The sequence below is a fragment of the Littorina saxatilis genome, linkage group LG2, assembly GCF_037325665.1.
Source record: "Littorina saxatilis isolate snail1 linkage group LG2, US_GU_Lsax_2.0, whole genome shotgun sequence".
In the NCBI taxonomy this organism is placed as follows: Eukaryota; Metazoa; Mollusca; class Gastropoda; order Littorinimorpha; family Littorinidae; genus Littorina; species Littorina saxatilis.
Genome location: NC_090246.1, coordinates 2,349,688 through 2,365,446, shown reverse-complemented (window position 1 = coordinate 2,365,446; position 15,759 = coordinate 2,349,688). Strand labels below are relative to the sequence as shown.

Below are 15,759 nucleotides of genomic sequence, written 5' to 3'. Positions count from 1 at the left end.
TTTGTTTTTAGGCCTGCCTCCCAATAGTCTCCTGTTCGCCCAGCCGACCTTCCCCTTGACCCTGCTTGTGACCTCGATGTTTGATGCCCCCGCAAGGGGCACGGTACTTTGTAAGCACCCAAAACCTCAAAGAGATAACTGGCGGAAACCTTCCTATTACACAATAACATGTAGTTATAACGATTAAACATAGACAAAGACTCAAAGATTTTACTGTCCTAATAAAAACAAGGAAAATTGCATTGTGTATCGTAATTCAATACTGTGTAAAATATCACTTCTCCTCTGATAAAGAAGTAATATGATGTGAAGTATCGTGCACTTACATATATTCGTTTTACAACAACGGTATCAGTTACTTTCATTTAATCAGATGAAAAAGACACACATCCCACCTTGCAAATACCACTCTTCTAAGAGAGCAGATGCACTGAAGACTAATAAATATGACGCAAAAGGGCATGTTATGTAAGTTGTGATAAAGTTTTCACAGAAGATATAGATTATGAGAAATAATTACTTTTCACTTCATTGTTTGTACCACATTTCTAACGTGGGTACTTTCTAATGGATGAATGAATCATTTACTTGCAATTGTTTTTTTTAAATGCTGCAGTTTTACCGATTTCACTTGTTTGATTTGGTACACTTCTTTTTGAAAAATTAGTTTAAGTTTTTCATCTCTGTTTTATACAAGTGATTTCAGATTTGTCTTTCCTAATGGTTGATTATACATTGTTAGATAAAATCAAAGCTGGTTGCTCAACCTTGCTTCTTTCTACTTTGTCGACAACTATTCTCTGTATATGTTCAAAGGACAGGTTGGACAATTAGGCTTAGTAAGCCTAAAACCTTTATCTTTTTGTAGTAAAGTTCTGAGTGACCGTCTTGGCCTATTTTTCTTGCAGCCGCCCAGTTTTTCCGGTGCCTGTGGCAGACTCTGAACCTGCAGCTGAGCCCAGAGGATGAGCAGGCGATGACCAACCGCTACGACGTTCGTCGTGATGGAACCATCAATTATCGCATGTTCTGCGATGACGTCAACCTCCAGTTCAACCCTGCGGAAGTGAGGCTGGACCCGGAGGTTCAGAAGGTTGAGGCGCCAGAGTTGTGAGTAATGTTGATTGTGTTGGACATTTGTGTGTGTGCATGTGAATGGGCTTCATTGTGTGTACATTTTAGCCTGCTTGCATGTTTGTGTGTTGGGGTGGGGGTGGGGGGGTATGTGTGTGTGCACTGATGTGTGGGTTTGTGCTTGTGTGTGTGTGTGTGTGTGCGGATGTGTACGTGTTTGTGTGTGTTTATCAGTATCTGTAGTGTTACATTTCAGATAATAATAAATATGTTATAGGATCAGAAATGACTGCTGAAATATAATTAATACAGTACTAACTTCCACACTCGCTAACTACACAAGCGCAAATTAAACCAAAAATCAAAGCATACACTGAATTGAATAGAGCCAAAGATGCTAGTCATCAGAATTTTGACTTTTGAAGCATAAATAACCCAAGATTTCTGTATTTTTGTGGAGTGAAAATTGCCCAAGCCCGTTTGATTATGAGATTATTTTACCTAGCCCTATTCCAGTGCTCTCTACTTTACTTTGAGTTGTAAAATATTGCCCCTTTATGTTAGAGTTTGACAAATATTGCCTCCTTATGTGTAGCAGTGTTGTCAGTAATTAAACTTTATTTTGCTGGCAGCCTGGGTACAATTCGCACAGTACGACCCATGGCGCGTGCCAACGAGGAGATCTTGGTCCATCTGCTGAAACGCATGCAGCATTTCTACGGCGTGCATGGAGTTAACCTCCGCACTAACTACGAAGACTTCGACAAACACCACATGGGAGTTGTCACTGAGAGCCAGGTATTTGCTGTTGCTGAGGATTCCGAAGTTTTTAGGGGTTATAAAATGCCAGGAGGGAGTGATTAGATTTTTAAAAATATTTCTGTGTAGTGATCATTAAAATTACATATTCTTACTCCGAATCACATATAGCATTGACAGTCTGAGATACTAAGGTCTGAAAAGGCTACCTGTCTAACATTTTTAAAGGGAAGCAACCCCATCACCAAAAGGGCTAAAAATAGCCATGGTAATGAGCACATACTCTGGGAGTTACCTCCCATTGGTATGTACTACGTCACTACCCCTATCACCACGTGTCCAAGACCATACGACTTTTTCAGCACTGACGAGCAGGTTGTTGATTAAATTACATATTCCTACTCCGAATCACATATAGCATTGACACAATCTGAGATGCTAAGGTCTGAAAAGGCTACCCGTCTTAAAAGTTTAAAGGGAAGCAACCCCAACCACAAAAAGTGTAAACGTAGCCATGGTAATGACCATACACCCGGTGAGTTACCTCCCATCCGTGCATGCTACGTCACCACCGCTACTGAACACGTGGTCAATATCATACGACTTTACAGCTTTCTGAGAAGGAGGTTGTTGAATTTTGGCTCTCCAGTGGCTGTGCTGTTTGGTGTTTGTTTATGACACCCACTGGCCACTTACCCGTCTATCTTGCCTCCTGCTTCGTAGTTGGTGAGCTCTTTCCATTTTGGTCATTATTTTGACAAGAATGTTGTTGTAGTTGCTGATTTTCGTCCGTTTTTGGACTTGTAACAATTTCAGTAACTATCGTTGGCAGCCATTTTTGTTGTCAACATGGATTGACAGCTTTAAAATGTGGCTAGGCCGATGTAATTTGGAGGTAAACGTATTTTTACCTTCTTACTTGCTTTCTGCTTTGATTAGTTGGTAAGCTTGTTCCTTTTTTTGTCATTAGTTTGACAGGAATTTATCTGTAGTTGCTGACTTTTCGTCCGTTTGGACTTCTAAATGTTTTTCAGTAACTTATTGTGTGGCCGCCATTTTTGGTTCGTCTTAATGTGGCTAGGCCTATTTTATGGTGAGGTACTCCTTACTTTACCTGCTTTATTGCCTTCTGCTTTGTTAGTTGGTAAGCCATTTCCAATTTCGTCATTAGTTTGACAGGAATTTCGTTATTGCTTAATTTTCGTCCGTTTTTGGACTTCTAAATTTTGTCCAGTAACTTATCGCTTGGCCGCCATTTTTTTGATCAGCATAGCTGACAGTGGTTTAACATGGCTAGGCTTTAGTCAGGTATCTACCAGTCCGTAGGACTTGTTGTTGTTTCGGACTAAGCATGTTTTTCTGTTGTGTCCGTTACTTATTCTGCCCCTTACAAACACTTTGTGGGGGGGTAGTTCCGGAGATTCGTACTTTGGTACGAGAAGAAATGTTGCTTTCCAAGCCTGCGACTTCCGTTGTTTTCCCGCCGTCTGTGGGTGACGTCAGCTCGTTGGCTTCCTTGACGCTTCCGGCCGAGACATTGTCTAGGGCGGATGTTTTTGCTTCTTCGTCTTCTACCGCTGTGGTTGGCGACTCAAGTAAGTCGAGCTGGTCCACAGGTCCTCGTGAGACCGTCGGACGCTCCCTGCTGGGACACAGCTCTTTTCAGCGGGTTCACGACCCGCGAACCCCTGTTCAGTCGCACCCTGGCTTCGTCGAAGGCCTTTGTGTTTCTGAGCAATGGCGGTAGCCATTTCCGGCTGCTGCACTTCCGGCACTCGCCGGAAGCATAGGTCCCCTGACGTACGCACCCGCTTTGGTCGTTTCCGGGGTTGACCGGACGTTGCCTTCCGGGCATTCGGGCTTCTGGCCCCCGTCCTCGCATTCGGCGCTTCCGCATTTTGCGGTCTCGTCTGATGCCTTTCCGGCTCCGCCCGGATTTACTGCTCCTTTCGCTTCCACTTCCTCCTGGATGTCGGTAGCTGAGGAGCAACGCCAGCCCTTCGGGCAGGTGTTGTCTCAGCCCTGGCCGGGGCAGTCAGCTTTTCAACCTTCGGTTGTCGCTTCGACTGCGGTTCCGGTTCCTGCGGCTGCAGGCTTGCCGTCTTCTTACTCTTACCCTGGTGTTAGTCAGGGCATGAGTTTGGATGGTGTTGGGGGGGGACGGATTTCCGGTTTCCGGTTATGCCGTTCACCGGCCTTCCACCAGCAACGTGGACTTCGGTCCTTCGCCGGATGTTTCGGACATTCAGTCTGTCGTCAGCGATTCCACACGTGCTGGTTATCCGGAAAAACTTAAAGCCGCGGCAGAGGTCACTTCGAGGTATTTTCCGGACGGGGCTTCGGCCTCCTACACTTCCTGTCTGGAAGCATAGGTCCCCCATCACAAGCGCACGTAGTGGTTTGTCTGGGGTTGATCGAGGACTGGCCTACGGGCGTTCGGGCTTCCAGCCCCAGTCCTCTTCTGTTCTGTCTCACCCTTGTTCCGTCGTGGGCATTTGTGTTTCGCAGCAAGGGCGGCAGCCGTTTTCGGCGCTGTGTTTCCGGTTTTACTGGAAGCATAAGTCCTCCATTTCAAGTACACGTTGCGGTATTGACTGGAGTTGACAGAGGACTGGCCTACGGGCGTTCGGGCTTCCGGCCTGTCTACTCTATGCAACTTTCGCTTCCGTTTTTTGCGGTTTTGTCTGTTGCATTTCTGGCTCTGTCCGGATACACTACTCCTCTTCCTGACACTTCTTCTCGGAGGTCGGTGGGTGAGGAACAGCGGCTGGCCTACGGGCATTTAGGCTTTCAGCCTCGGCCGGGGCAGTCTTCACTCCACCTGTTGGGTGTTGCGGTTACTGCCTATTCAGTTCTGGTGGCTCTAGACGTTTCCCCTATTCACTCTTACCCTTCAGTAGGGGGATGAGTCAGGACTTTTCCGGTTGGATGGGTTTCCGGTTTCCGGTCATCTCATTCATCAGTTTACCACCAGCAACTGTGACTTCGGTCTGCGTTCGTAGCTGAACTATTCTGGTTCTCAGTCTTTAGTCAGCAATCAGACACGTTCTGGATTTCCGTCGAAGCTCGAAGCTGCGACTCAGGATTTCACGTTGGGTGCATCGACTTTGGTGGCTTCCTTGTTGGTTGCTTCGTTGTCGATGTCGATGTCGGACTTCCGTTCCGGGAAGGCAGGATGTTTCCTACTTCCGGTTCCTTAGTCACCTTTGGTGGGTACCACGGTTTGCAGGTTTTGGCTATGCCATCTCCTTCCGGAAGTGGTATCTCTAGTGTTTCGGTTCTGCTGCCGTTTCTTCCTGGTTCAGTTCCGGAACACGCTCAGCCTTGGCTGGCTTCGGCTACACGGGCTTCACCTTTTGTTCCTTCTTGCTTAATTCAGCTTTTGGAACTTGCCTCCTTTCTCTACTCTGTTGGTCAGCCCTTGCTAGGGTGAGCGAAGAGCAGATGAGGCTGTCCTTCCTTCACTACGCTCTTACGGCAGGTGTCGGAGGGACTTGTTTCTTTCGCATTTACAGTTCCCTGACCAGACAAAGAGAGACACTTGAGCTTTGCCCGCAGTAGAGATGTTTCCTTTTTAAACTTTGGTATTTTTATACCAGAAAAAAGGAGATTCAGTCGAGTAGAGATCACCAGGTCTCTGACTGCTTTACAAGGGTTGAAGTAAAGTAAAGCTAGCCTCCTCAGGAGAAGCATGCTTAGGAGAAGCATGCTCAATCCTCTGGCTAAGCTAAGCTTGCAGCCAATAGGCAGCCTCCGTCGGAATACTTCTTTCCGTCTTCGGTTGGGGTAACAGTTGTTTCAGCCACGGGCTGCTGCTTCTGTCGTACTTCCGGGTTTACCGGAGATGTTGTTTTTCTCACCGACGTTTCTTGGTACGTCGGGGTGGTTGGAACAACGGCCGACCTTAGGGCGTCAGGGTTTTTAGCCTTGGCCGGGCAACAGCCATTCCACATTTTGGCGATGGTGGTTGTTGCCTTCCCGTTTCTTGTGGCTTCGGACTTCGTCTTTTCTTTCCTTTGTTCTCACCTTTTGAAGGAGATGAGATAGGACGATTTCCGTTTGGGCGGGGTTCTCTGTCTTCAGGTTACCCCTTTGTCTCACCTTTTGGCCACAAACACTTGGACTTTGGTCCTTGTTGTCTTTCACCGAGTCTGACTCTGTCTTTCTCTAGTGAACAGACGCGTTCTGGTGTTTCGTCCAAACTTAAGGTATGCTTGAGTTGGCCTCGGAAGTAACTTTTAGATTTTTCTGAGGGGGCATTGTCTTTGACAATGGTTGTTTGAGGAGTCATTCTTTGTGGCTTTTCACCTCTCTCAGGTTTTGGCTACTCTTCTCCTTCTGGCAGAGGTTTAGCTAATGTTCCGGTTTCTTTGCTGTGGGCTTTTAGCCTAGCATTTTATTGGGCAGTCGAAACTTCTGTTTCTTACCTTTACCTGCATACTGTGGGTATTTCGGTACAATAGCTGTCCTACGGGCTTCATGGCTCTCAGTCTTAGCCTGCGCAGTAGTCTCCTGCCTGTCGCGGTGCATCTAGGGCATTTTCGGTTCCTGTGACTTCGGATTTGGTCTTTTCCTCTCTCCATCCTCATCATGGCATGAGGCGAGTCAGGATGACGTCCGTTGAAGCATAGGTCCCCCACCACATGTACACTCCGATGTCTGTGCTGGGGTTGACCGGAGACTGGCCTCCTGGCTTTATGGCTTCCGGCCTCAGTCTACGTAGCCCTTGTTTCCGCATTGTGCGGCTTCGTCGGTTGCATTTCCGGCTTCGTCCGGATACACAAAAACTTCTGCTCTGTCTCCCCCGATGTTCTACGCGTTCACGGGCGTTTCAGAACAAGGGCGGCAGCCGTTTTTGGCTGTTGCGCTTCCAGTTCCCACCGGAAGCATAGGTCCCCCACCACTTGTTCACTCCGTGGTCAGTGCTGGGGTTGACCGGAGACTGGCCTCCGGGCTTTATGGCTTCCAGCCTCAGTCTACGCAATCCTCGTTTCCGGGCATTCAGGTTCACCTCGGCCGGGGCAGTCGTCACTTCACCCTTCGGGTGGGGTGGCTTCCGTCCATTCAGTTCCGTCGGCTTCGGACGTTCACTCGGCTTTTTCCTTACCCTCACACCAGTCAGGGTATAAGTCAACATGATGCCCTGGTACACGGGTTTCCGGTTTTCGGTTATCCCGTGCATCGTTTCCGCCATTGGTGACTGTGACTTCGGTCCTTGTCCTTCGCTCGACCACTCTGACGTTCAGTCTGTGGCTAGCGAACAGACATAGTCGGGATTTCCGTCAAAGCTCAGGTTGCTCTTGAAGCTGCGGCGGAAGTTTTTTCCCTTTATTTTCCGGAAGGTGCATCAGCGGTTTCGGCTTCCTCTTTGGTTGCCTCTTCGCTGATGTCGGACTTCCGTTTCGCGAAGGAGGAGGTTTTCTGCTTCCGGTTCGAAGAGTCCCCTTCTGTGGCATACCACCTTTAGCAGGTTTTGGTGAAGCCATCCCATGCCTGAGGTGGTATTCCTTCTGTTCCTGTTCCTCTTCTTGTTCCTCAAGCAGGGTTCGTACAGGTCATGGAAAACCTGGAAAGTCATGGAATTTGATTTTTAATTTTCCAGGCCTGGAAAGTCATGGAATTTCAATTCAAGTCATGGAAAGTCATGGAATTTAACAAAAATAAGAAAGAAAAAAAAATTAACCTTTAGCACGCCAGCGGCTATTTTCGTCGCCCAGCCATCCCACCCCCCTTGCCAGCCAGCAGCGATTTGCGTCGCCAGCACAAGGCTTGTTCGTATGACCAACTTCTCGTTCGTATTTGCATACGAGAATAACGGTATTTTTAACGGCACTTGAGCCAAAGCGAGGCTCACTTCCTTCCGTTATCTCGTCGTGTCGTCTGCGCTGCATTTGAGTCGGTTTCGTCGAAGTTTTCTGCTTTTGTTTTTGCATCGATAAAGTACTTTAGCGCTTCGACAAGCAAGATGGAGGATGATGAGTTTGAAACTTTCTTTCGAGTTGTTTCTTGACAACAAAAAGTATGCGGAATTGGAACGAATTACCAAGGAAGATCTTCGCAATGAACTGTGTATCGCAGTGAAAAAAATGACAGTTCGTCAAGTCACAGTGACGGTTACGAAACGGAATTTACGAAAGTGCAGATGGATACAAACAGTGGCTGGTCCAGTTTAGTGAAATGACAGGACCAGCAAACATTACCGATAATCTGACTGCGTAGCAAATGCTTGACTTGCTTGTCGAAGAGAGCGTAGAAACTGACTCAAATTCAGTGCAAAGCAAGCCAGTGTCAAAACTGGCAGTGACAAGACGTAAAAAGTTTGCGTGTTCGGAAATGGCGACCTGTGGATCTAGTCATGGAAAATGTTATTGAGGCTCATGGAAAAGTCATGGAATTTTGTTTCTAAAAACCAGTGGGGACCCTGCTCAAGGCAAGGTCCGGAACAGGCTCAGCCTTGGCTAGCTACGGCTACACAGGCTTCTACTTTTGTTCCTTCTATGTTTTGGAAGTTCAACTTGCCTAACTCGAGTCGGAACTTGCACTCGTCCTTTGCTCTTCCGCGGTCACTTTTACTGGTGACGCAGGAATAGGAAGGTTTCCGCCAGTTATCTGTCTGAGGTTTTGGGTGCTTAGAGAGTACCGTGTCCCTTGCGGGGGCATAAAAGATGGAGGTCACAAGCAGGATCAAGGGGAAGGTCGGCTGGGCGGACAGGAGTATGACGGCTTACTAGTGCCAAAACCTGGTGTTACCCATTATCACGTGATAATTACTAATTAACGCTGTCAGTTACTGTTTTCATCTGTTAGTTACTAATTTTCACGGGAAATTACTAATTTTTAGTTTTGGCATTAGCAATCCGTCAGGAAGTGAGCCAAAACTAAAAATTAGTAATTAACAGGTGAAAGTTAGTAATTTTTCCAGGAAAAGTAAGTAATTTTCCCGGGAAAATTAGCAATTAACACGTGAAAATGGTAATTATCAAAGGAAAATTACTAATTTTCCCTTGATAATTACAATTATGAGGTTTTGGCACTAGTAAGCCGTCATACAGGAGACTACAATAGGAAGGTTTCCGCCAGTTATCTCTCTTTGAGGTTTTGGGTGCTTAGAGAGTACCGTGCCCCTTGCGGGGGCATAACACATCGAGGTCACAAGCAGGGTCAAGGGGAAGGTCGCTGGGTGGACAGGAGACTATTGCTTCCTCTGCTGATCAAACAGATTCTGAGGGACTCGGTTGTGTCAGTACCAGAACACACCGTTGTCTCTTCAGAGGAGATAGGACGTCAGTTTTTGACTCACATGCGAAGCAAAAGTGAGTCTATGTACTCACCCGAGTCGTCCGTCCGTCCGTCCGTCCGGAAAACTTTAACGTTGGATATTTCTTGGACACTATTCAGTCTATCAGTACCAAATTTGGCAAGATGGTGTATGATGACAAGGGCCCAAAAAACATACATAGCATCTTGACCTTGCTTCAAGGTCAAGGTCGCAGGGGCCATAAATGTTGCCTAAAAACCAGCTATTTTTCACATTTTTCCCATTTTCTCTGAAGTTTTTGAGATTCAATACCTCACCTATATATGATATATAGGGCAAAGTAAGCCCCATCTTTTGATACCAGTTTGGTTTACCTTGCTTCAAGGTCAAGGTCACAGGAGCTCTTCAAAGTTGGATTGTATACATATTTTGAAGTGACCTTGACCCTGAACTATGGAAGATAACTGTTTCAAACTTAAAAATTATGTGGGGCACATGTTATGCTTTCATCATGAGACACATTTGGTCACATATGATCAAGGTCAAGGTCACTTTGACCCTTATGAAAAGTGACCAAAATAAGGTAGTGAACCACTAAAAGTGACCATATCTCATGGTAGAAAGAGCCAATAAGCACCATTGTACTTCCTATGTCTTGAATTAACAGCTTTGTGTTGCATGACCTTGGATGACCTTGACCTTGGGTCAAGGTCACATGTATTTTGGTAGGAAAAATGTGTAAAGCATGTGAGTCGTATGGGCTTTGCCCTTCTTGTTGGAACTTGCATCCTTTCGGAGACGATCATCAGAACTCTTGGTCTATGACCGATTAGCTCGATCTGTTCACACTCAGTGTAGATCAGGATGCTGATGATGTCTTCACTCTTCGTTCAGCCTTTGCTGGGGTGAATGAAGAGCAGATGCTACTATCCTCCCAGCGATGCTCACGCAGTTTTGGTGTTGGAGGGATTTATTCTTCTCGCACTCGCAGTTCACGGATCAGGTACGAGAAACACCTTGAGAGCATCTCCGGTGGTAGAGGGATCTCTTTTTGGTCATTTGGCGCCTGACGCTAGACAAAAGGAGATCCAGTCGAACAGAGGACATCAGTTCTCCGACTTCTCTCTACAAGGGTTGCAAACAGAGCAAGCCTACTCAACAGAAGCAGGCCCAGTCCTCTGCTCAACCCAAACCAGCAGCCTAAGGGCAAGCTCATCCTGGTTTTTGTGGTTCGGGAAAAGAACTGCTTCGGGAAGGGGGATGGGCTTCTCTAACGGCAAGCCCCACCTCCAATGAAGTGCTCCCGATCTCACCCTTCCGCCCTTCACTTTAGTGATGGCGGGAGGTTCCCTCCCGGGCACTTTCGCATTGGATGGTCTCTGTACACAGCCAATGGATTGTGGGACTGTGAGGTCGGGCGGCTTCAATCGATCTGACGGGTGCATATTATCATTCTTATGCATCAGTCTGATTTTAACACAGTTAACTAGGTCCACCAGCTCGAGCACCCACTTTTGGTCGGATCTAGGGCTGGCCTTTGGGTTTACTGGCTTCCGGCCTCAGTCAGTGTAACAGTCGTTTCGGCCACGGGCTGCTGCTTCTGTCGCACTTCCGGCTAGCCGGAGAAGTTGTTTCTCTTACCGACGTCTTAGTTACGTCAGGGTTTCTTAGGAACAACGACTGACCTATGTGGCCCTTATTTGTCTTTCGCCGAGTCCGACTCTGTCTTTCTCTAGCGATCAGACTTGTTCTGGTGTTTCGTCCAAACTTAAGGTACCCTTTGAGTTGGCCTCGGAGGTAACATACAGATTTTCTGAGGGGGCATTGTCTTTGGCAATGTCGGCTTGAGGAGTCATCCTTTGTGGCTGACCATCTCTCTCAGTTTTTGGTTAGTCCTCTCCTTCTGGCAGAGGGCTAGCTAATGTTCCGTTGTCTTTGCTGTGGGCTCTTAGCCCAGCATCTTTTTTGGCAGCTGAAACTTTTGTTTCTTTCCTTTACCTGCGTACTGTGGGTACTTTGGAACAATGGCTGTTCTACGGGCATCTCGGCTCTCAGTCTTAGCCTGTGCATTTGTCGCCAGCGTTTCGCTGCGTGACTATGGCTTTTCCGGTGCCTGTGACTGCGGATTTTTAATCTTTCTTTCTTCACCCTCATCCTGAGCATGAGGTGAGTCAGAACGATTTTCCGTTAGGTCGGGTTTCCTTTTACAGTCACCCTTCTTCCACAGGCAACTATGACTATGGCGTTTGCCCGTTGATCTCTGCGTCTGGCCCTCAGTCTTTCAGAGGTGGACAGACGCGTTCTGGTTCTTCGCCCAAACTCAGGAAGGTTCTTGATTTGGCCACGAACGTAAACTTCCGGTTTTTTCCTGAGAACACTTTGTCTCGGGAGGCTTTTGACTGGTCGGCTTCACATTTTTTTCGTGTATGCTTACCAGTCTTGTTTTCTGTTTTGGGTTCTTGATTCACTTTCAATTACCTACAAGCAGACTGAACTGCGGACATTATGGCTTTTAGCCATTTCGTTCATGGTCACCGGTCACACCAGGCTTCGACCGCTGTGACTTCCGCACTTTCGGTTGCTTACACACAATTGTAAGTAGCTGCTTCCTCGTACTATCTCTTTCTGCTTTCGCATGAACGGGTAGAGGATACCTGGTTACCATCTCTTTTGAGAGCAGCAAGACTGCTGGTTACGGCACCCTTCTCAAGCATGCTTTATGGGTGACGATGTCAAAGATCGCAGTCAGGTTTTTTCTTTGACGTTTTTCTGTCACTACCCAGGAGTACTATGATTCTTGCCTTGGTTAGATTGGACTCTAACTCAGAGAAGCAGTACAGCGTGCCTTGGAGGATGAGCATTTCTTCACGATCTTGGAACTTTAGGAATGCTTAGGCTCTTTATTGAGTTGTTCCCATCGAGTTCAGTTGGACTCTGGTATCTTGTACTCAGATGTCTCTCTCTCTCTTTGGGTGGAGATCGGTCACTCTTCTCTTGAGCTGACCTCTATCTCACAGGCCTTGTCGGGCATTGGCATTTCCTTACAATCGAAAGGGGGGGGGGGGGGGGGGGGGGGGCAGATTGTCTTTCCCCTCTGCTAGGCTCGGGTTCATTTAATCCAGGGCTTGGGGTCTCTTCCTGGGCCGTTTTACGGTCCGGGGGATTGGACGAAGTGCTGGGCACAGCTTACTGGCTCTCTGAAGTTGTCTTTAGCAAGTTTTGCCTGAGAGACATCTCGGCTGTCAATCAGGACGATTCTCGGGTCCCTTCCTGACTTGTTGGCAGCGGGCCAGTTCCTGGCAAGGGTGTTAGAGTGAGTTAGATTTTTCTTTCCCACCGGGCCCTTCCTGACTTGTTGGCAGCGGGCCAGTTTCTGGCAAGTTTTTTTTTAGAGTGAGTTAGATTTTTCTTTCCCACCGCCTTGTTGAAGCTATCTGCTATATGTGATTCGGAGTAAGAATATGTAATTTAATCAAAAATTTTAAAAGTAACTTTTCATTTGATTAATATAATTACCCGAATCACATAGTTTATGCCCTCCCACCTTCCCCGCTTATGGTTTTTTAGTTTCTTTAAAGCGGTATGATCTTGGACACGTGGTGATAGAGGTAGTGACGTAGTACACACCAATGGGAGGTAACTCCCAGAGTATGTGCTCATTACCATGGCTATTTTTAGCTCTTTTGGTGATGGGGTTGCTTCCCTTTAAAAATGTTAGACGGGTAGCCTTTTCAGACCTTAGCATCTCAGACTGTGTCAATGCTATAATGTGATTCGGGTAAGTATATTAATCAAATGAAAATTTACTTTTAACATTTTCGAATTTAGTCTTTTGTTTCCTGCAAGATTTACCCTGTTATTAGTATTTTTGACTCACCTGAATAATCGAGGAGTCTTTATTTTCATCAGTGTCCGTCTGAACGTATGGCAGTGCCTAATTTTCGTTATACTCAGGTTGTGTGTGTGTGTGTGTTTGTGCACATGTTAGTTTTCAGTGTGTGTTTTGTGGTGTGGTCATCTTTTGTTATTTTTATTTGTTTCTTGAGTTTAGCTTTGAAAAAGATTGAATCAAAACCATTTTGCAAGAGAAATTCAACTGTTTGGAAGGGAATACGAATACGAATACGAATACGAATACTTTATTATCTCATACAGAGAAATTTCAGTGTGGTGCACATTAAAAGACAAAACAAATAATAAGACAACAGATAAAAATACTATACGAAGCATTACTACACTCGCGCACGCATATGTACACTAACAGGAATAATAACATGATTCCAAATAGGTTAATTGCCGTCAGCTTTAGCTAAAATTTACCGCTAAAAACTATCATTATCACAGGACTAGACAGGATCCTTACCATAACCTTGTTTTACATTGATATACCAGTTTCTCCATGCAATTTGGCTGTAAACTATCTCCCTTTTCTTTTCAGTTTTACCGTAACTTCCCTGGCCCCTCCGACGTGGCAGAGGAAGAGATGAAACTGCTTGTGGAGAAATACCGCGACCCAGCGCGACCTGGCATGATGAATTATCTAAACCTTCACCACGACGTTATTGCTGTCACCGACTTTGTCACCAAAGAAGGAATGGTTCCGACGATCCAGCAGACTGACATTGACCAGGTTCCTCTTCTGGTAGGTTCCATTTCATTCACTTTATTATCCCATTGCTTGGATCGGGTCGCTTCCTCCCAGTGGAAAGCTAGCAGCAACACGAGTGGCGCTACCCAGGTGTGTGCGTGTTTAGGTGTTATCAGCCACCTGTGCTTATATCACAATCTTCTTCTTCTTCTTTGTTCATGGGCTGAAACTCCCACATTCACTCACTGCACGAGTGGATTTTTACGTGTATGGCCTTTTTTACCCCGCTATTCAGGCAGCCATACGCCGATTCGTGTTTCCATAACCCTCTGAACTCTGACATGGATTACAGGATCTTTTCCGTGCGCACTTGGTCTTGTGCACATTAGATTGTCGTGTGTCCATCCTGGCCTGGACCGGCACGGTTGGCCTAGTGGTAAGGCGTCCGCCCCATGATCGGGAGGTCGTGGGTTCGAACCCCGCCCGGGTCATACCTAAGACTTTAAAATTGGCAATCTAGTGGCTGCTCCGCCTGGCGTCTGGCATAATGGGGTTAGTGCTAGGACTGGTTGGTCCGGTGTCAGAATAATGTGACTGGGTGAGACATGAAGCCTGTCAGTGCTGCGACTTCTGTCTTGTGTGTGGCGCACGTTAATTGTCAAAGCAGCACCGCCCTGATATGGCCCTTCGTGGTCGGCTGGGCGTTAAGCAAACAAACAAACAAACAAACAAACAAACAAACAAAAAATCCTGGCCTGGATTGGAACCCTTGACCGTGGGTTCACAAGTCCAATACTAACTCAGCTACCTGGTGTGTGTACTTACTTACTTAGGCCATTATGAACCCCCGGGGGAGCATAGGCCATCGACGACAATTCTCCATCCGACACGGTCCTGGGCTGCCCTTTCGATCTGGCTCCAGGTCTTCCCCTGCCTGTTGATCTCTGCTTCAGTGTCTCGTCTCCAGCTGTTGCGCGGCCGGCCTCTCTTCCTTTTCCCTTGTGGATTCCACTTCAGGGCTTGCCTTGTTCGCCTGGTGGTCAGAAGGGGGGTCGGTCTCGCAGCTTCCTTTCGGCTTTCACTGTTGGACGTCATAGATCTCCTTGATGGAGACCCTTCCTCCTCCAGGCATGTGTCTTGGATATTTGTCGTTGATGCTTCTGTAACGTAGTCTTTTTCTAGGCAGGGGTGTTGACCCTACGCAAACCATTTTAGACTCATGGGGGAGCTGGTCTAGCTTAGTCTGACCTCTATCCTTTGACCTGTCCAGCATGGGTGGCCCTACCAGGAGCATTTGCTCCGGCTGGCATAGCTCTCCGGGTTATCGAGATACTCAAGCCCCCACCCCACGACAAGGAGTAGACCGTGTGGGGGACCTGGTGTGTGTGTCTGTGTGTATTTTGGGAAAGGGGTAGGAGAGGGGAGTTAATTCTTGTTCATTTCTTATTTTGCAACTAAACAAAACCATGATTTTCACAAGCATTTTTATGTTCTTTAACAGGTTTCCAATGACCCTGCCCTCAATGAAATTTTCAACAAGCTGCAAGTGGCCATCTTCAAGAACGGAATTCGCTCCCTGGAGTTTTTCAAAGATCACGACAAGCTCCGCAGCGGTATCATCACTGAAAACCAGTTCATCTGTGGCCTGGTACTAGCAGCCGGGAAGGAAGCTCAACTCAGTCGCCCAGAGATTCAGAAAATCGTGGAATTTTACCGTGTTTCTGATGGGCGAGTGCGATACAGGGAATTCTGCGACATGCTCGAAAACAGTGAGTGTGAAGATGTGTTTGTAAAACATGCATATTCTAACTATAGTTAGCTGCTTCAGTCATAATGGGAAATTTTTGATACATTACTCTTATCTTTGTTCCCTTAATCAATTTTTAATGTGCATCTGGAAGTATTTTAAGTGATTAAATCAACTTAAATTAACTGCAAAGTAATTTTTGTTGGAGGGGGGGGGGGGGGGGGGGAGGAAGAGGGAAAATATTTCTGTTTGTAAAACCTGGAATGTTATACTCAAATGCTTTGTAAAGCAGTGCATTGTCACTGTTTACTTAACTGTTTTAGGCTGAAACCT

General features: G+C 46.7%; 1 protein-coding gene and 1 non-coding gene across 3 annotated transcripts in view; both read left to right on the top strand.

The window, feature by feature from the left end:
• LOC138957902 (uncharacterized) overlaps positions 1-15,759 on the top strand; it is a 38,166-nt gene that overhangs the window by 1,844 nt on the left and 20,563 nt on the right. For both annotated transcript variants that reach the window (XM_070328941.1, XM_070328946.1), the window contains exons 3-6: positions 909-1,110; positions 1,707-1,872; positions 13,530-13,733; positions 15,181-15,448. In XM_070328941.1, coding sequence (XP_070185042.1) covers positions 909-1,110; positions 1,707-1,872; positions 13,530-13,733; positions 15,181-15,448 — 840 coding nt within the window. The remainder of the gene's footprint in view (positions 1-908; positions 1,111-1,706; positions 1,873-13,529; positions 13,734-15,180; positions 15,449-15,759) is intronic.
• Trnam-cau (transfer RNA methionine (anticodon CAU)) lies at positions 14,094-14,170 on the top strand. The gene has a single exon. It is a non-coding gene; the product is annotated as a tRNA-Met (tRNA).